The sequence below is a fragment of the Belonocnema kinseyi genome, chromosome 4 (assembly GCF_010883055.1).
Source record: "Belonocnema kinseyi isolate 2016_QV_RU_SX_M_011 chromosome 4, B_treatae_v1, whole genome shotgun sequence".
NCBI classification, from domain to species: domain Eukaryota; kingdom Metazoa; phylum Arthropoda; class Insecta; order Hymenoptera; family Cynipidae; genus Belonocnema; species Belonocnema kinseyi.
The window spans coordinates 88,303,154-88,328,063 of NC_046660.1; the positions used below are offsets into that span (position 1 = coordinate 88,303,154).

At 29.4% G+C, this 24,910-nt stretch overlaps 3 protein-coding genes across 4 annotated transcripts; 2 read left to right on the plus strand and 1 right to left on the minus strand.

Moving 5' to 3' along the window:
- The first annotated feature begins 14,170 nt into the window (after positions 1–14,170).
- Positions 14,171–17,581, plus strand: LOC117171198 (thioredoxin, mitochondrial-like). The gene is made up of 3 exons (XM_033358279.1): positions 14,171–14,484; positions 15,470–15,593; positions 17,272–17,581. The coding sequence occupies exons 1-3, from the start codon at positions 14,312–14,314 to the stop codon at positions 17,392–17,394; spliced, it is 420 nt and encodes a 139-aa protein (XP_033214170.1). The 5' UTR covers positions 14,171–14,311; the 3' UTR covers positions 17,395–17,581.
- Positions 17,582–17,585: 4 nt separating this feature from the next.
- On the minus strand, positions 17,586–21,036 carry LOC117171197 (uncharacterized protein C7orf50 homolog). Of its 2 annotated transcripts, none has more exons than XM_033358277.1 (3): positions 20,899–21,036; positions 18,145–18,634; positions 17,586–18,060 (listed from the first exon to the last, which is right to left on the minus strand). In XM_033358277.1, exons 1-3 carry the CDS (start codon positions 20,934–20,936, stop codon positions 17,782–17,784), a joined length of 807 nt encoding a protein of 268 aa, XP_033214168.1. In that variant the 5' UTR covers positions 20,937–21,036; the 3' UTR covers positions 17,586–17,781. The 2 variants fall into 2 exon arrangements, with proteins under 2 accessions (XP_033214168.1, XP_033214167.1); XM_033358276.1 differs by having other exon boundaries at positions 20,722–20,922.
- LOC117171199 lies at positions 20,979–24,491 on the plus strand. Its single transcript, XM_033358280.1, has 2 exons — positions 20,979–21,217; positions 24,114–24,491. The coding sequence occupies exons 1-2, from the start codon at positions 21,162–21,164 to the stop codon at positions 24,403–24,405; spliced, it is 348 nt and encodes a 115-aa protein (XP_033214171.1). The 5' UTR covers positions 20,979–21,161; the 3' UTR covers positions 24,406–24,491.
- The last annotated feature ends 419 nt before the right edge of the window (positions 24,492–24,910 follow it).

A 24,910-nucleotide genomic window follows, 5' to 3' on the forward strand; every position in this document is an offset into this window, starting at 1 on the left:
GTTTCTTAAAAAGGGTTTCTTTTTGCAGTGTGTACTAGAATATTTTTTTTATTACGGCAATTCAATGATGCGGGTTTTTTTTCACAGTATTTATACAAGATGTGTTTTTTTCACAGCGTTTGCCAATAAGTATTCTTTTTATAGTGCTTACTGATATATATTTTGATTCATCACATTTTATAGAAATGAGTTTTTTTCATGGCGTTATGATAAAAAGTGTTTTTTTCACAGCGATATAATTTACGGGTTCATTCTCCTAAGCACAGGCGACATAACAGCTATGAAATTAATAATATACATGAGACATAATAATTTTAAAAATAATTCAAATCATATAAACAATTATATATGTAAAATAAGACTATTAATATCCGAAACTGTTTATTATTTAACTCTGTCTATTCGTCCCGAAAAAAAATAAGAGAGTTGGGAAAGGGGATGGACTAAATTTTCTCGAAAATTCAGGACGACTAGATAAGCTTATGAAAAATATTTGGCTAATTGCACCAAATTTCGGGACTATGAGACTCTCAATTATTATTTCAAGAATTTTTAGAAATAAAAAAAAAACTAAAATCTTTGGCTATTTTTCTGCAATATTTTAGTTTATAACTAAGAAGATGGATTTTTCTTGTGAAGAAATACATTTAATGAAATGTGCATATGGAATTAAGTATTTTTAAATTAAAAATTAACGAATAAGGTAGGAAAGAGTCGGGTATGGTGGCACATAGTGAGACGAAATGTTAAAATTTGATTTAAAAAAGCCTAGAGCAGAAATTCTTAATCGATTCTGATTTTTTTTATACACTAAAATAAATCGTTTTTATTGCACTTTTGCATTAACAAATAATGTGCGAACAATGGAAATTTTTACAACTTTATTTTTATCCTTCTGTAAACAATCGAAATAAATTCCGGATCAATCTAAAATAAGTGTAGTAGCATATAATACACCAATCTGTAATCTTTTCTTTTACACAAAGCTGTAATCTTTTAATTAATTTTTTTAATGTGTTAAAGAACTTTTATAAACAGATGTTCAACTTCGAACAGTCTATATATGTTGATACAGATTATTTGAAACAATATTAGATGTGTTGCAAAGATCAATTTTTATCCCAACAGAACACTGTGGCGTCAATTTAAGGTGCATTTAGTGTAAGCAGAATATATTTCTGTAAAGGAATGGCTGAACATTGCATTTGTTTATATAACTTTGGGTATAACATTGTTAAATACATTAAAAGGACAACATTTTCTGATGGAACATCATTATTAAATCAATTTAAAGTCATGTTAGTTAAAGTCGAATGTATTTTCGCGAATGATTGTTTAAATAGTGCACCTGTTTAGAGAGTTTGCTTAAAATTTGTTTATAAAAAGTAGCTAAAACATTTCATGAATTAATTTCTTGTATTAGGTACTAGGATCCTTGTTTTGATCGATTTCGAGTTTATTTTTATTGATTACGGAAAGATGAAAAACATGTATAAAAATGTACATCTTTCACTTTATTTGGCAACACAAAAATTAAATTTAAAATATATTGAAAAATCGGCTCTTATAATTCTCTTATGGATATAATTAAGAGTGTTTAAAAAAAGGATTAAAATCAATTAAGAATTGTCGGCTCTAGGCTATTTCTTACACCAACTAGCTCTTGTTGATTGAAAAATTGTGCATGAATATAATGTCTGTTTTGAAATAGATGTCATGCAGAGTAATGATGAAGACACATTTTCAGTGGAAACAGATGTAAAAGCCTTTTGCAAATATGAAGTATTTACAAAATATGTTGAAATAAAAAAATAAAAACATTATTTTTTTGTGAACTATTTTATAAAGCTTCTGATATAATTAATTGATTGTCTAAAATCTATAAATATATTAAAAGCAATTAAATCTTACAACATCACGTGTAGACACAACGACACCTTATGTATTTCAGGAAGCAAGAAGGACTAACTGAATTTTGCAACACACATTACTTTTATTGGTAAGAAAACATTTAATTACTAATGAAAAGATCTATAGTAATTTTTTTTTGTCGCATCAAACACTCCAAAAATATTTGGATGTATAATTTTTACTCTACAATATTTATATTGTTAAGATAAACAATAACCCTCCCGCTACTAGTCACTATACAACATTTCAGCGACAAATGTCACACAACTCTCCGAGGCTGAAATAATCAAATTAAATATGAGTCGAGGCAACAACAATGTTGGGTTTCTTCTCGCCTGTTAATTATATTATTTATAACCTTGTAATTTAAACAAAAGCCCACAAATGTGGTTTCTACTTCGCATTACGGCTCTTTTCCTTGAAGACATTTGAGGTCTAAAAGAGGGCGTAAATTAATCCTCTACTGCTCAGTAATGTTCGGCAGCCTTGAAGTTTTTAAATATAACTTTGAGACGAATAGCATTTTTTTATCGCACATATTAACCTTTTAGTCTGCAGCATAATGAGCTGGAATTTCAGTTTTGTATAAACTCCACAATAGGAATAACATAATTAAAAAACTCAAAAATCAAATTGACTTTTAAAAAATGGACTTTTGTGCTACTTTAGAAGACTAAAAAATAGCCTAAATACGATATTAATGAAGCCCTCTACGAGGCCTATTAAGACCTACATTTAGAGGTTTAAATTATGAATAAAATTTTGACACGGGACAAGTGAACAACTTACTGCGCGGATTATGAATATGTTCAAATAAAGTATATAGTGTCGTGAATTCATTAAACCTTTTCTTGTTTCTCAACCTCAAATCCCCTTAGGTGGTCTCAGCAATTTTTGCCAGGAAATTTGAGTAACAATGATTAAAACTTTTCTCGAATCTCTGGACGAGAATTTGTTAAATTAATTTTATTTTTTAAGTTCGCTGTATTCTTTACGATGAACTTTTAAAGTCACTTTTAAAGAGTGTTTATGATATCGTAAAGACATGGTCAAATCATACGACGTTTTTACTATATCGTAAAGACACCGTAACGACACGGACATAGGATGTCGTAAAATTATCGTAAAGATGTCGGAAAGAGATCGCCGAATTTTGTGCTCACAGAATTCTGTGGCCGGCTTACCCAACAGGTTTACTCCCGGTCAGAATTGAAGCGCCTCGGCTGGATTCTTGATCCGATTTCTACAAGTGAGTCTTAATTTCTATATTATTTTTATTTTTTAATCTACTGATTATCACCTCTCAAAGTTTAGGCCTTTCTTACATACATAAATAATTAATGCAAAAAGGAAAGTTCTCATGAGCAAAAATATTTTAAAATTTGCTTATTATCCCTTCTAACTTTGTTTTTTTGAACGGCGCTTCTTGAGGAATCTTCAAGGGAAAGCTATTTTTAAATAAAATTCAGGTTTTATCTCTGAATCTAGGTAAATTGACTACATTTGCGAGATATTTTATTTCGCGTCCTTTTCAATTACAAAAGTCGGTCAATGCTAGGAATTTTAATTTAACCGGTAAAAACAAAGTGCGCTTTTGACTTAATGAGGAAACTACGTTTATAGTAAAGCATGTAAGGCTATCTGAATTTTAAATTACACTCCATTTTTTATTCTATGGTGTCAACTTCACTGTCTCATTTTTTCGATAAAAATAGCCAAGAATGTTTCGTATGAAGCACACTTTTTTATTAAATTTTGTCAATGTTATCAACTTTATATTTATGATTGAGGATTTCTTTAACAAAATATTAATTATGTTCTAAATTATAATTTAGATGAATAATAAACATTTAAAGCTCGGATTCTAATTTCGAAAAATGATTTCATTTTCCGATGTTAAATAACGAAGATTGACATGTTTTGACGTTAGATCGTAAAACAGTATTCATAGAAAAACAACCTGACAACTTCCGCAATTCTATTTTGAGCGACTTTTGATGTCAATATAGCAAGAAGATGACTTCAATGACTTCAATAAAGAAATTTATATGAATGTTGATCGAATATTTCAATCGCCTCTTTCGCCTTTAGACATGCTTACCAAAATATCTATGCACTACGAAGTCGCTGAGGAAATAGTGTTGCGACCCAGATATAGATTTTCAGTATGTAACCACATAATTTGTTTCTGCTTTGAAGTATATTAGGTATCCCGCTTTAATGTATTCATTCAGGGTAATCCACAAGGTTTTCCTATCTGTAATTTGATGTATAATGATATCTTGTAATATTTTAAACAAAATATTATTTTGGTTATTTATGGTGTCGAGTAAAAATGAATTACGGCACACGATGGTGGCCCTTTTCAGTCAATTATTCCAAAAATTTGTGTACACGTAATATGATAATATATAAATAATTTTTTAATTATTTCGAATGTCTTAATTTATCTATACCTGCGCAGTTTAGGTTAACCTCAAAGTTTTTATTTTTTATAAACAAATGTTTAATTAACTAATTTTGGTTCTCTAATTGGTAAATAATTCTAAGATATAATTTTAAATGTCTTTGTTACTAGCAACTAATTAATAAGTAATTGTTGAAGTATAATTACAAAAAAACTCTTTTTAATCTTCTATTATCACATTTTAATTACAATTACAGAAGCTGATAATATAGCTAATGTAAAATTCACTTATTATTAAAATAAATAATATTTATAAATATCTGAAATAATACTTTTAAATATCTCTTAAACCCGCATGAATTTTTTCAACAATTTTTTAGTCTTGCAAAATTGAAAAACGTTGCTTTAAAATTATCCGCATTCTTTTTCAAAATGTTAGGAAATGTTTCCAAATTTTTTAATTTTCTATTTATGAAAAAGATGAATTTTCAATAAAATAGTTGAATCTTCAACAAAAAAGAGGATTTTATTTTAAATCACAAGGAGTTGAATTCATCCAAAAAGACGAAGTTTCTAACAAAATGATGAATTTTCAACCAAATACCTTATTTTTCTACCAAAAATGGCAAATTTTGAATGAAATACATGAATTTCCAACTCAAAAATATCTATTTTAAACCAAAAATAGAATAGTTATATTTTATTTCAAAAAATAAATTTTCAAATAAAATAAAAACAAATTTTTAATAAAATAGTTAGATTCCAAAAGAATAAAAAAAATAAATTTTTAAAAACTTACAGGTAAATTTAAATAGAAGAAAAACGAATTTTCAACTATATAGTTGAATCCTCAAACCAACAATCTTTTTAAATGATTATCTAATTTATCCTCACTTTTGTTTTTAATAATGGTATTTTTCCTGCATTTAAAAAATGCATATTATAAAGAAATATTCAATTAAAATTAATTTAAAAAAATAAAAAAGTATTACAAAATTTTCCGAAAATCTTCAGGGGCCATACTTGAATTACGTAAGACGTTTTTTATCCATTTTTGACCCCCCCCCCCCCACCCTATGTAAGATTTCGTATGATTCGCCCCCTCCCCCGAAATCTTACGTAAGATCAAAAACTTTGTAAATTACCGTAAATTTTCCGGATAATAGGGAAAAACTGGTATGTAAATCAAACGATTATAATAATTTATTAGTCACTGAGCTTTTCGTCAAAACAAATGAAACACGGAACAATGCTATCGATCCTAAGAATCGATCCTTCGTACGATAGTATCGTCAGTAACAATAGTGTTGATTAATTTAAAAACCCCGCGATAGCTGCTGATAACTTTTCCTCATATATTTATGCCGCTGGAGCTTGAAAATGATGAAAAATTTATGCTTCAAAATTACTTCTTGAGTTTTCTTCTATGTCAGCGAATTTATAATATCCATATTATCTTAAAATACTTTTTATGCATGCATAAAATTTTGAATAATTATAGACATTTTTTCAGTACAAAATTCAAATTTTTTTCTAGACATATAAAGCAGGTATTTTACTCTTTACGTAAGATTGTCAATGAGCCCCCCGTCCCCTACGTAATATTTCGTAAGATCTGGTCGATCCCCCCCCCCCCCCCCCCCCTGAACGTCTTACGTAATTAAATACGGCCCTTAAGATCATTTTTATATTCTCTGGAAACCTTTCAAGATTCACATTTTACAAAACTTTAAATGTGATTCCCGCGGCTCGAATTTGTATTCCCGATTTTTCTTGATTTTATTCTAATTCCTTGCTATTTTCTAGTTATGAGACACCCTGGCATTATGCAAATTAAACCTCTTGAATAGACAGACTCTAATAATAAAAGATTAAATTTAAACATGCTATATTTTAATCAAAAGTTCGAGTATTTGCCATTTTGTATTTGAAATTGTACATAATATTTAGACATAGTAACAAATAATTTGTGATAATTGGGAAGAGTGCCTCTGAAACTTTCCGTTTCTAGTACCAAATGATTATCGCTAAAAAGATGTTATTTTTACATTTAAAAATCTGCCCACTATGCGGGCACATTCTCATTGCGCGCGGCTCGCTTCACTCGCAAGTTTGTGCGTGCCTACAGCGCGCGACGGTTGGTTCTCGCACTTCGCGCTCGATTATGTATTCACCTCGCGCTCCGCGCTCTGTATTTATATTTTCGTACATTCTTGCGCAAACATTTTAAAATTAAGACTCAAAACATCCACCACTGCAATTTTGTAATTGTGAATTCTCTTTCGTTAAAAGAGCTTAGCTCGAGAGTTTGAGCGCACCTACGACACGCGACTGATGGCAATTGCACTCCGCGCTTGGTCTTTGCATTTATTCCGCATTCGGACACACACCTTTTAAAATTAAAGGTGAACGGACCGACAACTGTAGTTTTGTGATTTTGAACTGTCTTTTGTTAAAGCTCTTTTGGCTTTAACAAACACATTCTCATCACGTATCTCGTGCTTCCCACTCGATTTTTTTCAACATGTCAACTTTTCTACATTATACACACCAACTTTATATCAATTATTATACATTTTTTATGTAACTTTGCCTGGGATTACTTATTTAAAAATTGCAAAATAAAAAGCAAATTGTATTTATCATAATTATTTTTGTATTTGTTTCTTATTTTGCTTTAAATTGTATTCTAAGCTGCTCTGAAACTTGTATCATTTCAATAAATGTATATCATTAAAATTCATAATATGCATAAAAATTGAATCATACTAATTCTTATTTCCTTTTTTTTTATCATTTTTTTTATTTTTAATGTTGTTTTTTACGATTAAATAAAAACTACTGCGCATCTGCATAGGGTCTAATACAGGAACCTATATAGGGTCCTATATAGGGTCCTATATAGGAGCCTATGTCCTCTTTCGTATTTTCTGTGCTTTTTCCAAAAAGTTAATTTTTCAATTTTTAATCTGATGTTTTACGATTAAAAGAAAATCTACTCGTCCTATCGAAAAATGATTAATTATAAATTTATAAATCTTTTTAGGCGAACAACTTTTGTTTGGTAATTTCAGTTCATACTTTGTATCGTTTTTTCAAACAAATTTATTATTTTTATTTCTAATGTTATTTTTTACGACTAAAGCAAAAACTACGTGTCCTATCAAAAATTAACACTCTTTTTTGGATGAACAAGTTTTGTTTCATTTTTTTCGTAGTTTATATCGAAAAGTGATTCATCATAAATTTGTAGTTCTTTCCAGGGCGCGCAATTTTCGCTTTTTCATTTTTTTTAGCATCTTACATAGTTTGACCAAAAAATGGAATTTTTCATTATTTTTGGTACGATCAAATTTGGAATGTTCAACTTTTCGACCAAATTAAAAAAGTTGTTATCATAGTCCTGTAGGGCTTTCAAAAAGCAAAGTTTTCCTTCTCTTGACTTTTTTTCATATCATGCGTTGTTTGGCTTAAAATGTTCATTTTAGTTTGTTTTTTGGATTTTGAAAATGCTCTAACTCTGATAATTTTCTTTTTATAGAAAAAAGTCATTGGGATAAATTGTTTGAGTTTCTGAGTACTATGAACAAACGTGCATAGAATTTTTAAATCTTGGAAAAATGTGGTTTCAAACATTTTTTGGTACGATCAAATTTGGAATTTTCAACATTTCGACCAAATTAAAAAAGTTGTTATCATAATCTTGTAGTGCTTTCAAAAGGCAAAGTTTTTCTTCTCCTGACTTTTTTTCATATCATGTGTTGTTTAGCTTAAAATGTTTATTTTAGTTTTTTTTTGGGATTTTGAAAATGCTCTAACTCTGACAATTTTCTTTTTATAGAAAAACGTCAGGAGGATAAGTTGTTTTAGTTTTGAAGTACTATGAACAACCGTGCATAGAATTTTTACATCTTTAAAAAATGTGGTTTCAAATTTTTTTGTACGATCAAATTTGGAATTTGCAACTTTTTGAAAATACTATAACTCTAGTAATTTTTTATTTTTCGAAAAAAGTCATTAGGAGAAATTGTTAAATTTTTTGATTACTATGAATAACCGTACAGAGAATTTTGGAATTTTTAAAAAAGTAGCCTCAAAAATATTCAAGATGTGCCCACTTTTTGAATTTTCATCCAAAATGGCTCGCTAACGAACTTGACCTTTAGTTTAGGACACTAAGCGAGTGTACCGAAGGCCAATCTAATAGATTACTTTTTTCAAAAGTTATCGTGTTCACAGGCAGACATACAGACAGACATACAGGCATACAGCCATACAGACATACAAATTCGTAAAAACCTGTTTTTCGGATTCAGGGGGTCTCAAAACGGGGACACTTGACAAAAACTGGAGGGATCAATTTTACACAGATCTAATACCTTCTCTGATAAGAATGTAAAAATGTCTCTCATACTCTTTTTGTATTAATGAAATAAGGATATGAATAAGGAACGCCAACAGGGTACTTTTCCCATCTCAAAACTAGAATTATTTGGCTCTTTTTTAACATCTATTTAATTTTTCTACTCTCAATCATTGAGAGAGTTCCACAAAATATAAATAGTAAAGATATGACGACACTTCTACAAGGTCACTGTTTGGAGTAAAAAAAAATACAGAAAATGATAGCTCTACCATCCTACAGCTTCTCGCAAAGAAAACAGTCTGACACAGATTCACTAGCTAACCGAAAGCGCAAACAGAAACTTGGGCAATATTAATAAGTTCACGCTAGCACGCGAACATCTATGCATCAAGTATTTTTTTAAAATAAATCCAATATCAAAAGAAATTGAGAATTGTACACGTTAAAATTGTATTACATATATTATTCAACATATGTATTAATATCTAATTTGCTCAACATTTTCTCAATCGCACGAAATTCCATTCCTCGAGTTATTTTTAATTTGACACTGAAAATGTTTAGACTCGTGTTTCATTTTCGAAATCTTCGCGAACGTAAAATCGGATTTTCTGAATGAAGAGACGTAATTCTTTTTCTAGAAAGTGAGTCTAAAAATATGTAGAAAAATTCGTTTACTTCAAAGTTTGTACGTAGTTGTACGTACATAGTTGTTCGGTACACATAGAGAGTTAGACACTGCTTTATATTTAATTAATTGTCTTATTTTTACATGTGTCCATTTAAATATGAAATCTAGTTAATAGAAAAGGACTGTCTTTTTTTAACTTTCCTTTGATTTTGTGAACGTATATTATTTATATGAAGATCGAATAAGTATTTGGTCTACGTTCACCGAATTTTGATGAACCTAGACATGGCCTGCTTTAAAAAGCAGCAGTAAATATTTTACTCATATTTTACTTAATGAATTTTTAAAAATTAATACAATTCAATTAAAAACTTTTTTGGAAAAGGTATTATATCGTATTTAGATCAAAATTTTTTCCCATAAATCCTAACTCTAATTATCATGAAAACAGCAATAAAGTGAAATAAATAAGCATGCAAGATTGAATATGCTTAATCAATTTATTCCAAACACCAAATTTTTGAATAATGAAAATAAAACCAAGAATTCAACGACTAAATTTGGATAATCGCCATAAAATGTTCCCATTGAAATTTAAAAAATAAATAAATAATATAAAGAAAAACACTTTTTCTGATAAAAAAGAAAAAATTAATTTTTGTGAACTCAAAACAATCTACTCTGCTCGAAGTAATTACTTATTTGTACGATAATTCTATGCCCATATAAACAGCTATTTTCATCATGTAAAAACAGTTAATGTAAATTCTAATTAATTATAGTCAAATTCGGAGATAGTCGCAGTTTGGGATGGAAGGTGGATCTGGCCTAACCCAACTGAACCGGCGTATGGACCGTTTCCGGTGGATTTTACTGCATTGTGAAAAAGATTTTGAAAATTGTTTCTCTAATTCGGAGAAAAGGTGAAACTGAATATTTAATGAAAATGAGGAAAACAGTTTGCTATTATACGTCAAAATAAATGTGTTTGCTGCTTACGTACTTGAAACGCTTGCGGGCCGTTGAGCATCTCGTTTAAAAGGAGAGCTTTCGCTTGCATAATTGGACAAGATACACTGTCTCTGACTTAATTAAACTATTTGAAGACAGCACCATCAAAAAGCACATAACTTTTTTCTACCAAAACACCGCACGTCAACAGATCAAGTGGAGAAGCACGCACTTCCACGTAATCGCATAATGCATGTGGCAGTGTCATAGGTATCATAACGAGACGTACGAAGAAGTTACTTAACAGAAAATTACTTACTTTTATAAATATTAGATTAATTGTTTACGAAAAACAGTTTTCACAATTCTCACGTCAACACTTGACAGTTTTACATTACAAATCACTGCAGTGGGATTCCGATGTTCGGAGTCGCTCGGATCTCTCTTTCTAGCATGTAAGATGGACATGGACAATCCGTTCCCAAGTGCGAATTGCCGGAGCTGAATACACGGCCCAGCTTTGGTCCAATTTTGGCAGCCAAAGGTCGGCTAAACATATTGGGCCAATATCGGCATTTTAATCGGCGCAGTGTTGAGCCAGTGCTGGCAGCCTATATTGTCTATTTATATTTGCCGATCCTCCACCGATGCTTGGCCCATTATCGGCACTTTATTGCGCCAAGTCTCACTCTTAGTACGGGGAACCATTTTTCACGAGGATCAGCCAAAGTCTGGCCCAGTGACGACACATTACTGGACCAAGTGTCTCTTTTACCACAGCAAACCATGTTTCATTTGAATCGGTCCAATGTTTAGCCAGTGCTGACAGTCTATATTGGCTATTTATGTTTTCCGATCCTCCACCGATGCTTGGCCCAGCATCGGCACTTTATTGCGCCAAGTCTCACTTTTAGCACCTAAAAAACCAATCTTACACGAAAGATAAAAATGATGTTGAAAAATCGTCAAAGTTCATGATGAAATTTCTAAGTTCTGGCATTAAAAAATTTGAATGTTTATGAAAATTCCTGTTCACAGTTCGTGTATTTTACATTTACATTAACTTTTCTTAACTGTACCTTATGAGGATGTCTTTTTCACAGTGTTTCTACTTGTCGGTTTAGCGAAGTGGTTAACACTCCCGACTGCTAGGCGATAGATTTAAGTATATAGAAATAGGTTCGATACCTCGTAGCGTTAGAAATTTTATTTGTAATATAATGTTCTAAATGTAATATATGTATTCAATCTAAACAGGACCCAGTGTTGGGCCGACAATGGCAGCCAAACCTTGGCTACCAAGTGCAGGCCATAGTTGTTATCATTCCGTCATTGGCGCGATGATGGCAGCCGAGCTTCGGCAATATTTTGGCCGTCTATGGGTCAATGCTGGGCCGTATGTGACTTCGCACTTGGGTAGGCTCTACGATTCCACAAAGAAGAAGTATTGAAAAGATAGAGGGGGGAGTGAGAGAGAGAAAGAGAGAGAATGATCTTCAGAAACGAAAAGTAAGACAACCCAAGTGCGAAGTCACATACGGCCCAACATCGGCCCATAGTCGGCAAAAATATTGCCGAAGCTCGGCTGCCATTATCGCGCCACTGACAGAATGATAACTATGGCCTGCGCTTGGCAGCCAAGGTTTGGCTGCCATTGTCGGCCCAACACTGGGTACAAGTACTGAACCAAACCTATCTGCTATCGTCGCGCCATTGCCGGATTGATAACTATGGCCTTGACTTGGAAGCCAAGACTTGGCTGCCATTGTCGGCCCAACACTGGGTACCAATACTGCTATAGTATAAGGTCAAAGGATATGACAAAAAAGGTATTTAAAAAATTAATTTTAATTGATTGCGATTTTAATTGATTTCTAACGCTACGGGGGTATCGAACCTACATCTATATACCTAAATCCATCGCCTAGCAGTCGGGAGTGCTAACCACTTCGCTAAACCGACAAGTTGAAACTCTGCGGAAAAGCCATCCTCATAAGGTGCAGTTGAGAAAAGTTAAAGAATCAAATTTTAAGCTCTCTTTTTCTAATTATTTATTATTATGCGACGTTGTGTAAATATAAAATACACAAGCAGAGAGGCTAACTCAATAGAGTAGCCGACACTCAAGTGTCCTTTGTTACGCTTTCGGATTAAAATTTAGAAGTAGGTTTTTTTAATTTCATAGTTAACAGCCTAAAACATAATAATTCGGAATCTACGGGTGTCGATGACTTCAGATATCTAACTTTTTTTTTACTGCTTAAAATTGGAATTAATAGAACGTTTCTCATAAATGGAATGAGATACGCCAAAAAAGACAACATTTTTGAATTCAACTAGAAAATTGTATATCAGTATATAAGTTATAATTATAAATAAGTATAATGAGAAAATTCATCAATTAAAAAAAAGTGTTAATAATTTGAAGAGAAATTTAAAAAGGGAGAGCGGATTAGCCACGACCAACTACTGTAAAGTGTAAATAACTCTGCCCGCCCGGTACGTGACAAATACAAAAGAAACATTATATTACCGTCGCACCACTCTTAAAATGACCACTAAAAGGATCTTGATAAGGACCCATGTCTCTCAAATTATCTGCGAGACTATTTCGTTTCAAATCGACTCTGTTTATAGACTCAAATGGGCCAGGCTATTTCACTAAAGAAAACTCAGACATTTCTTTCGGTAGGGACTCGCTCAAAACTGGGCCGATTAAATGCCAATATTGGCCCAATAACCTTAGCCGACCTTTGGCTACCAAAATTGAACCATCACTGGGCCGTGTATTCAGCTCCGGCAATTCGAACTTGTGAAAGTACTTGAAAATGATTGTAATTTTTATAATCTTTTTTTTTTAATTTTGGAGCAAAATTGAATTTATTGTTTTAGTCATGGAGTTTTTATTTTTCAACTAAGACTTTTTGTTGCTGTTTCTGTAAAAAAATTGCATGAAAAAGGGACATTTAAAAAAGTATAATAATGGTGAAACATTGATAACATTGCTTTATAAATCGCTAAATATATGAAGAACCATGCACTTCTTCCTCTAATCCATCCGTAAACCCCTGTTGATGAAACTTTAATGAACAATATTTTTTTATAGGATGTGCACTCTCTTAAATTTTTAAAACAAGAAAAGAAAATACATCTGTTTCAATATCAATGCATTGTATAAATTATAAAGTTGCCGAGGAGGTATAGGCGGTGGCTGCAAGAGGCGGTCAGAATAAAGAGGAAAAGAGGGGCAATGTGGAAATTTCAAGAGGGGCTTACGGATATATATATATAATTAAAAATTTGTCATAAGGACAATCGCAGGATTTCGCCGGGAGCGGGTGCGAGTGCTAATCTAAATGAAAAACATATTTTGAGGTTAGGAAATTGTTTCCTTCTCAATACCTTGGCGAATTCATATTTCCGCAATAAGCAACAACAAATCTCGTAATTATCAATTGCTACCTCTATAAAAAAACAACAATAACGTACAAGAATCAAATGAGATATTTGAAGGTTGTGCAAAATTACTCACTAGAATATCATGTCAATTGGCAGGAACTACTGGAAAGAAAGCAGGATTGAAATCGTTCCTTTTCTCAGACCTAACAACATTCGGAAAAATGGTCACAAACACTGTATCACTCGCGACCGCACAATCGCAAAAATCGGTACTACTAAGACCCGATAACAAACAAAAACCACTATTTCAAAAAATCACCGACTTATTCGAAAAACGACACGTTTGGACAGTGCCAAAAAATATTCGAAATCGTTCTTTTGAAATTTCACCGTTGGCAGCAGTGAAGGTCGTTTTCGTTGAGAACTTTTGATTTGCTGTTTGTTGAATCACCAACCAATCAGAAGAGATGTTAAAAGAATTTAAAAATCGAATGGAATGAAATGTGAACAACCCCGCAAAATTATTAAAGGATGTAGACAATTATATAGAGGTTATCTAGTGACGAAATATTACGCCAGGATCAGATTGTACGCAGTTCATTTTATAATTTTTTCGCAAATCTGTGATTTTAAGGCAGAAATAATCATGTTACGCACAGGAGTAACAATTGCCAGGAGTGCATTGAATGTGAGGAATTATGCAAATGCACCAGCTCAGGAAGCCGTGATTTCCGCAACTTTTAAAGTCCAGGATAACAAGGATTTCAATGATCGAGTGAAAAATTCGAAAGTTCCAGTAATCATTGATTTTTTCGCAACGTGAGATACTTGATTTATGTTAACCTGAACACTTATAGCTAAGTTTTTTGTTTTAACATAACCTCAATTTTTAATCTTTTAAATTTTAGAATTCATACTTTACACAGTGTGCCTGAGTCGATCGCTAAAGTAAAGCGACTTCGTAGAACTATACCTACATGAAGAACTCAAATGTATTAGAAATTTGACGATGAGAAAAATTAGAATCCGAATATTCTAACATTTTTTATAATCTTTTAAAATTAGATGTCACAACTCATAGCCACATTTTAGAGAATTGATTTCGATATTTTCAAATATTAATTGTTAATTTAATGATTCAGAAAATTTAAAGTGTAAAGTTTTTTTTTTAATTTACCGGCCTCAAAAATTGAAGCTTGTAAGCATAATTTTGAATTTTGTTAATATTAAATTTTGAAATTATTCTAATTTCACACTTTTCTATTTTTAAATTACTCAGCTGTAGAAGATTTCAATTATGAATTGTAAAATTTAACAAAATTTAAATTTAAAATGACAAAATGTTAACCGTTGAAGTTCGAAATCCCTTTTCTATTTTTAAACTCATAGATATAAAGGATTTTAAGTTGAAAGTGTGTAATTTTGAATCATTTACATTTTCCTTCATTTTAGACTATTTAGGAGTATTGAAGTTTCGATTTAGATCATTTTTTACTATTTTATGCCAATTTTAAATAAGGTTTGAACTTTGAAGTGTCCAAAATTGAAAACGCTTGTCTTTTTCAGTACATTTAGTAGTGTTATTTAAATATTTGTCGTAAACATTTTTTTTGTAATGTATCAAGTATCTTTTATAGTATATATTAAAAAATAATTTACATTTAATATTTTGCCACAAATTTCAAACTGCATGCTTTCATTCAATTTTTTATTCAGTTTTGTATACATCCTTTAAAAAATGTTAGATTATTGAACTTTTTACTGCCAATATTAAAATATACAAAATACCATTTTTATTTTATAGATGGTGCAATCCTTGTCGAATGTTAACGCCTCGAATTGAATCAGTAGTAGCAGAAAAGCAGGGACGAATTCTTCTAGCTAAGGTTGACATAGACGAAAACACAGATCTCGCGCTTGATTACGAGGTTTGTTCATTCAAATTTTATTAAACCTAATCTAGCAACTACATACAAAAGTTAGAAATTTCTAAATTTGTTTGAAGAATTTTTACATATTTTAATCAGGGTTCTTACAAAATCCTGATTTCGAAATTCCCTGACCAAGTTTTCATTTTCTTTGACCCTTCTGAATCTTTATGTTTGGCATAAAAACAGCCTTACACCTGGATAATGCATAATTTTAGTGCCAACAAATTTTTCTAAATTTTTTAAAAATACTTTTAGTGGCAACAGTCACACAATTTTATAACTGGTGATTCGCCAAAATTATGTAAAGAACACGTAAAATACATGAACTTTCTGCCAAATAGTTGAGTTTTCAAATGGAAAAAGGGAAGAATTAAATTTTCAGTTAAAAGAATTAATTTGCGACGAAGAAAAAAGAAATTTACAACAAAATAGTTAAGTTTTCAAGAAAAGTGATGAATCTTTAACAATAAATTCTAGAAAAATGCAAAATAGTTGGTATTTCAACAAAGAAATAAGAATTTTCTAACAACTAGTTAAATCGTCAACCAAATTAGACTATTTTTTAAACCATAAATGTGAACTTTAACTAAAAACTTGAAATATCAAACGAAAAATATGAATTTTCTATCAAAATAATTAAATTTTCATTACAAATAAGACGAGTGTCAAGAAAATAAATGAATTTTCAAAACAAAAATCAAATAGTTACATTTTAGATTAAAAAAATGTTTAATACATAAATATAATATTTAAACTTCCAAATACAAAAAATTAAGTCTTAACAAAAAATAGAATAGTTTAGTATTTAGATAGGGGACGTTCAGAAAATACGTAACGCCCAAAAAATGAATTTTTAACCAAATAGTTTGATAACAGATAAATTTGCAACTTATAATAGTTTCATTTTTAGTAAAAAACTAATTTTCTACCAAATAAAATAACTTTTTAACTGAAAAAACTAGATTTTTCAACAAAGTAGTTTGATTTTTAACCAGACGGATGAATTTTCAACCAAGAAGATAAAAATGACATAAAAAAAGTACAAAAAATGTAAGTTACATTTTCATTTAAACAAATCAATTTTCAATAAAAAAATTCATTTTCAACCTAAGATGATAAATTTTTTACTGAGAAGATTAATTTTTTACCAAAAAAATACCAATTAGAATATTTAAATATTCAGTTCAAAAAATTAATGTAATAAAAAAATTATTTTAAACTTAAATTATGAATCATCAACCATAAAATTAAATTTTTAACAAAGTAGTTTCACTTTCAGGTAAGTAGTTGAATTTTCAAGCAAAAAGTAGGAATTCTAAACTAAAAATGTAATAGTTGATATTTCAATGAAAAATATTTTGATTTTAAACCAATAGCAGTTGAATTCACTCAAGAAGACGAATTTACAACAAAATAGTTGTATCCTCGACAAAGACGGATTAACTTTGAACTAAATAGTGGTTATTTATAACCAAAAAGATGCAATTTCCAGCAAAATAAATTAATTTTCAACCCTAAAAGACGAATTCTCAACAAAAGTTGAAGTTTTAACAAAATAATAAAATAAACTTCAACTTCAGTTTATCGAAAATTCTCCGACATTCCCTGGCCTGTAGCAACGCTGTTAATTTACCAAATTCATCATTTGTAATTTTAACTCAATTTTTCTTTTAAGGTTGGATCAGTACCGGTTTTGATTGCAATGAAGGACGGCAAAGTCCTTGAAAGAATTGTTGGATTACAGGACACAGATAAACTCCGTCAATTTGTGGAAAGATATTCAGAAACAGACAAATGAATTGTGACTTTGTTATACTTTAGATGAAAAACTAAGTTTTATAGCTCATCTTATTCCTCACAACACAGTCAAATTCTATCTCGAATGAGTGTTATTAGCTGCGATAATAATTTTATAGGTCCGAATTTATTAGTGTAATCCTGTGGAGGAAACCATTATTTTAAATAAATGTAGGCTCTCAAACTGATCCATTTCGTTCCTCACAATGTAAAATATATTTTAAAAGTTTCGATACAATAATTTTGTACAACGGATTAATATAAATAGATGCAGTTTTGTTCATAAAGGAATCCCCAGCGGAAAAAAATGATGTCACTTTGTATCTTTCTCTACAAATGTTAAAAAAAGCACCAAATTCAACTATTCCATTCATATTTGTATTAATTTTCAAGTCTCTGTCGGCAAAGCTTGCAATAATTGTCTGGCTCTCTGGTATTCTATGGATTCCACTGCGTCTTCGGATTCTTCAACTACTTCCTCTATTTTTTTTATTACTTCCATAGCTTTTTTTACCAGTTGATCCTTGACCATTCCTTTACATCCTTCAAAATATTCCAGAACAGTTGGATAGAATTTTTCGGTCACTAGGTTTTCATCAAAAAGATTATTTACTAGCCAGATCTGCTTCACTTTCTCAAATTTCCATTCGCTTTTCGCATGCTTCCACTGAAATAATAAGAGAAAATATAAATAATTATTCATACTATTAAAAAAATATATATTCTAATTAAATATAAGTTGGTAAATTACCTTGGAAACGTAGTTCAAAGCTTTTGTTGCAGATTCATTTTTGGTTGCCTCACGTTTTTCCTTTTCCCTCAGTTCCTGCTTTTCCTTTTTCAACTGTCGTTTGGAAGGTTTTTTCTTTTTCTTGGTAACAACATCGTTTTCTTCTCCATTTTCGGCAGATTCTTCTTTTGCTTCTATTTCGACCTTACTTTTTTCTTCCTTGGATTTCTTTTTCTTCTTTTTAACTTTAATATTTTCAGTTTCTTCTACATTTTGTGTGACTTCGATTGCTTCTCTATGCTCTTTTAATTTTCTTTTCTCTTTCTTCGATTTCTTTTTCTTTTGCGATTCACTATCATTTATTTCTTCATTTGATTCGTCCATTTTTACATTGGTTGATTCAGTCTTCTCTTTTTTCGACTTTTTGCTTTTTTTACCTTTCAAACTGGAGTCATTCTCGACTTCAACACTTTCGTGAGAAATTTCGTCCTCTGAATCATTCGTGGTGTTTCTGAAAGAAAACATCAAATTTGTAATATAGTATTACGAATATTTTTAACGGAGAGACTAAACCCACGCTAGTACTGTGTACACTATACTTTGATTTTGATAGTATTTTAAGGCTTTTATTTTTTAACTTTTTTTTCTAGTTTTGAAGTTCACCGAAAACTTTCAGACTATAAAAATATTATATTTTTATTAAATAATTATATTTATTCATATTAATTTAATTCTATTATTGAAAATTCGTTGTTTTGTGTTGAAAATTTAACTATTTTAGTAGAAAAGTCGACTATCTTGGTATAAAATCTGATTATTTGGTTGAAAATTAACATTTTTATTGAGAATTCATCATATTCTCTGGTTTAAAGCCGAAGATTCATCAATTTGTTTTCTTGATTGAAAAATCTGTCTTCCTTGAAAATTCAACGCTAATTGAAAACTCACCTCTTTCGGTAGAATTTTTATATTTTTGGGTAAAAAGTGCAACTGTTTGGTTGAAAATTGATATTTTTTAGTTGAGGATTCAATTGTTTTTAATTTAAAATTAAAACCTTTTTTGTTTAAATATAAAACATTACATTGTTCATTGAATTCATATTTTTTGGTTGAAAATTCAACTACTTCATTTGAAGTCAAACTACTTTGTTACAAATTTTGGTTGAAAATTCATTTTTTAACAGATAACGAAATAATTTAATTTTTAATTGAAATTCATTCTTCTTGGTTGAAAATTCAACTTTTTCATTAACAATTTAATTGTTTTGTTAAAAATTCAATAATTGTGTTTAAAAAATGCATCCTTTTTATTGAAAATTCATCTTTCTGGTGTGAAAATTCGTCCTATTTTGTTAAAATGTCATATATTACATTTTTTGTTAAAAAACTTAAATTTATTAGAAATTTGACGTACAGAAAAATTCAAATTCGCACTTTCTATCACTATTTACAACCGAAATTAAGTTTTTCTTTTCAATTTAAGATTTGAAATTGAATGGCTCAGAAATTTAAAACTTGCCACTTTAACTTTTCCAAACTTTCAAGTATTTGCCAAAAATATGACATTTTTAGTAAAATAGAAGTAAACAATTTTGTTGAAAATTCTTTCACAATTTTGAGCTTCTAAATTTCCAAACGAAAAATATTCAATATTATATAATTACATACAAAGCAGTAGTCATTCAAATTGAACACTTTATTTCCATGCCCTCAAAAAACACTTATAATATTACAAATACAAAACTAAAATTGAATCGTTCAACGATTCAAATTTAAAGTAAGGATTAATTCCTGAATTGTATATGTTGCTTTAATTTAGAATTTTCTAATTATTATGGATTTTATTCGGAAATTTTGAATTGTTTTAACATGTCTATTACAATTTTAACCTTTTCTATTCTGCAATAATTTTAGTATAAAAATACTTCAATTTGAAACCTCGCCTATTTTTAATCTAGTGTCAATTTCGTGAGTTATTACGTTTTTAAATTTATAATGAATAACTTTTTTCTTATAGAATCTTTCCAAAAAGTAATATTTAGACTGTATGTCTGTTTTAAGATTATTAGGGAATATTTTTTAAATATCTGATTCTTAAAAATCTCAAAAAAGGGGAAATCGACATTTTTCATGAGAAAGGGGAAACAGGGGAGAGATTACGTATTTATTTTTACATTTAAATTATTTTTTTTATTATTTCTGCCGTTACAGAATTAATTTCTTTAAAATGGATATACTTCTTATGTCGCTAAAAATCAATCAAGGTATACAAAAAATGTTCGAGACAACATAACATTTTTTAAATATATAGGATTTTCATGGTTCGAATTCATTTATTGATCATTAAATCGCGATACTTAAGTATAATTAAATATTTCTATAGATTTATTACTTCATTCTTACTATAATTAATACTTTAAATTTAAACTAGAAACAACACTTTTCAATTATCTCAAATTTAAATTTAAAAAAAAAAGCTAAACACAAGCACACAGACCGCGTATTTTACTTCTCTGCATTTTCATTTTATAATTTTAGATTCAAAACGAAAATTAGTGCATCCACACGTGGACTGATAAAAAGACGCAAACATCTAACCTTTCATTTTTTAGCTTTTTAGGCGAACTTTCTTCGTTTGCAGGGTTTAAACTCTTCGGTCGTTTTTTTCCTTTTTGTCCCATTGCAAAATCAAATTTGTTTAATTTGTTATTAATAATTTATTCTGTTTTATTCAAATTTTTGTTTACTGCACAATCCACCATGCAATGACCTAACCTCACTTCTCTACGCATGTTTTCTCCTTTCTGTCGCATTCATTTCGATTATTCTCGAAACTCTCGAGTCGTTGACAGACAAAAAAGAATAAAGAAGTCATCAGCTAATTCTAGATGCAAGTTATTTAAAAATGTTTTTTCTTATACTGTAGTAATTACAGGCATTAGGGTAAAGAACAATTAAAATTACGACTTCTAAACACTTGACGATAATTAAAAAACTAACGTGAACGAAATTAACGTGCTATTTGAAGGGAAAAAATCATGTCGTTGACGAGGTTAGGTTTTCTCTCCAGAAATGTATTTAATTTTTCACAAAGGTAAGTGGTTTTAAATTGTACCTTTCATGCAATTCTTAAAAAAGAAAGTTCATAAAAATTGAATTTTTATTTACTTTTTAGGTTAATTCTCAAAGTATTCTGTATTATTGTTAATATTTATGATGCAATTTGATTCAATACACTGCTATGCTGTAAAACTGTAAATATTAATGTGCAACGCAAAATTTTTGAGCATTTTGTCAGTTCCAATTGTTTTAATTTAAAAATAAAACCTGAATACATAATAATTACATTAAAGAACTTTTTTTTTAAACAAAAACTCCAACGTTTGGCAATGATCTTTATAAACTAAATATTTTTATATGAATGTTAGTTTTCGGTATATAATATGATACATTTTTTTGTCTATACCGTTTTTTATGTTGAAAATTAAGATAGACCGTATGCCGACATGTTTAAAACCTTTCTTTGACATCAATTTCTTATTAAGGCATTATAAATTGTAAACGAATATTACAAATGATACAGATGAATTGAACAGTATTTATTTATTGAGAATTCGTCTTTTTCTGTCGAAATTAATCTTCTTGCTTGAAAATTCATCTTTTTGGTTTAAAACTCAACTATTCCAGGCGAAGATTCAAAAATTTAGATGAAAATTCATCACTGTTTGAAAATATTATATTTTTTTAATTAGTTTAAAAAACATTTTTTGTTAAACTGAAAACGTAATTATTGCAATGAATATTTCATCCTTTTAATAGATATTTATCTCTTTGGTTTGGCAAAATTTTATTTAACTAAAAATTAAACTTTAATTTTTGGTTGAAAAATTATCTTTTTTAATTGAAAATTCTTGTCTTTTTTGTAGTAATTAATTTTCTTGATTAAAAGTTCAAGTTTTCGGTAGAAAATTAATTTTGTTGACTGAAAATTCAACTATTCCAATTTTGGTTTAAAACTATTTTTCAGTTCAATATTGAGGTATTTGGTTAAAAATGTGTCCTTTTTGGTTCAAAATTCAACTATTTGGTTGAAAATGTATGTATTTCGGTTTAAAATAGTCTTTTTGGTAGAGAATTAATCTTCTTGTTTAAAAATTTATCTTTATGGTGGAAAATTCAAGTTTTCCATTGAAATGTTCAGCAGATTAATTGAAAATGTATCATTTTGATGGAATATGAAACTATTCGGTTGAAATTTAAACTGTTTAGTTAAAAATTAATTTTTTTGGTTTCGAACCCATCTATTCCAGACGATTATTCATTATTTTAGTTAAAAAATCAACACTTTGGTTCAAAATTTGTTTTATTTTTTGAGGAATTTTTTTTTTTAACTGAGCATTTAACTTTTCCATTTTTTGTTGAAAACTCAAATTTTAAGTTCAAGATTCAACTATTTGGTTGAAAATGTATTCTTTTTTAGTTCAAAATTCTACTATTTGGTTAAAGATTAATCTATTTTGTTGAAAATGAAATATTTTTACTTGAAAAGTTAAGAATTTGAAGCGGTTTCAAAATTCGAGTAGTCTCAAGAAAAGATGGCTTGGCGGTACTTTCACAGAAAATTTGATTTATGGTGGAAACTTAGAAAATAAGCTAGATACGTGGCCTTAACTTACGAAATTAAATTTTTGAAAATTACCTGAAACTTACCAAAAAATATTTGAAAATTTTCCGGAAATTTCTGTAAAGTTACCAGAAAATGTGAATGAATCAATTAATTCACGTTTTTTGCCAGAACGACACAAGATATGAAAAAGTAAAAATAAAAGTTTCTGTACAAAATTAAAGTTTTTTTTTCTTAACAATATAATTTTATTTTGTGATAAAACTCTAGGAAGTTTGATTGTTGAGAATAAAATGAAACTTAAAGGATTTTATCAATATTTCCTCTACAATCTCGAAATTAAAGAGAGGTAGAGAAAGTGTTTTGGCAAAAAACGTAAATGTGCGATTTTGAGAAAAAAACCTTTTTTCTCTCTCTAAGGCCCGAGCACGTTGTAGAACTTCATGAAATATACTTTGCATTAGGACGACTCGAGAAAAAAAATAGTGGAATCTTGAATAAATTGACTGAATATTAAAAAAAAAACCTCCGCCATTTCATCACTTTTAAACTTTTTTCGAATCCAAGAATTTCAAAATATAGGAGGAGAAATGATTCAAATTATCGAAATTGAAATACTCATAGCTTTTTTAACCAAATTTTATTGGCGAATTGATAAGATACATGTTGTCTAATTCCGTTGAAAAACAACATATTTTGAGTTGCAAATAACTCTAGGGCTTGAGTCTAAACTGCCTGCGCGATAATTGCTGGCATAAAGTGGGTTCCATGCTATCTTAACATTAAATTCTTAATATTGTGGAAATGGCCCTTTTAATGCTAACTAGAGCTATTTTTCGTGCGACAAAAAAGCGGTCCGGCGTTGCGAGGTCAACATTATTTTACGAAAATATGCACTGAATTTTAAGCCTAAGAAGATAAAATAATTTTTTTTAAATTATTATTTAAAATTCATAAACTTTACAGAAAAATTCAAGAAATGTTTAGTTATGTTTTTTAGTATTATTTAATGATTTGATTAATCGATGGTGCGAATATATTTAAGAATATTATGTAATGTAATTATTCAAAACTTTCTAAATTAATCATATTATATAATTAAATCCCTAAAAACTCAACAAAATATTATTTATAAGAAACTTTCAAGACTGTATACAGAATCCGAATCCTTTTTTTTTGTTTAACGCAAAATATTGGAATGGCTTCGTAATACGAAAATTTATACACCGAAAAAACGTGGAATTATCGGGAATTTTTTCCAGTATTTGAGTAGGGTCTACTCAATTGATTGCGGGTGAAAATTTCTTTAAAAATAAATTAATTTTTTTGAAGTTGTTTAAATTCTTAATATTCAAACATTATTCAGGCTCACCATCCATACGATAAAACGAAACCAGTCTTCAAAACCCATAAAGCTACAAGAGGAAATTGATTTGGATAAACCTGTCGAGTATTCAAAAACAGAAGCTGCAAAGTGGTTGGCAAAACACACTCGTGAACCAGAGGAAAATAAACCCCCTTATCAAACCTACGTCATATCTGGATCCCTCGCTGTTTTTATGGTATATTTCTGCATTCTAAGGGAAGAAAATGATCTTGATTTATTAATAGATAGGCCGCTTGATGAGGTTCTCAAAAATTTAAACAAAAGCAAGTAGATGTATAATTTTTAAAATTGTAAGTCATTTTACCTGGCCAAAACTGTGGTCAATACTTTGAAATAGAGATTGTAAATAAATTGTAACACTTGAGATTTTTTTAATATTCCTCAAATCTACACGAAAGTATATAAGACGCATTACTTTTTCTGAGCTTTTTTCTAGATTTGAGAACATTCAATTTTAAGAAAAACTCAAATTTGAAAACTATGAAATAGAAAGCCATCTTCTTTAGGGGTGACCACCCTACAGTAGATAATGAACATAATCATTAACTAAACAGCACAAATATACCTAAAATATTTTTTTTTAATTTTATTTTATTAACACATACAGTAACCTAACTATTACTTAAATTAAATATTTTACACCCATTAGTATTTCAAATTAATGATTATCTAATATCTACTGTAGGTTCATTATCTATTGTAGATTGGTTTTTCCTGTATAAAAAGTTATACATTTAGTTAACTGTGAAGATATAAACTGAACAAAAAATTCAATC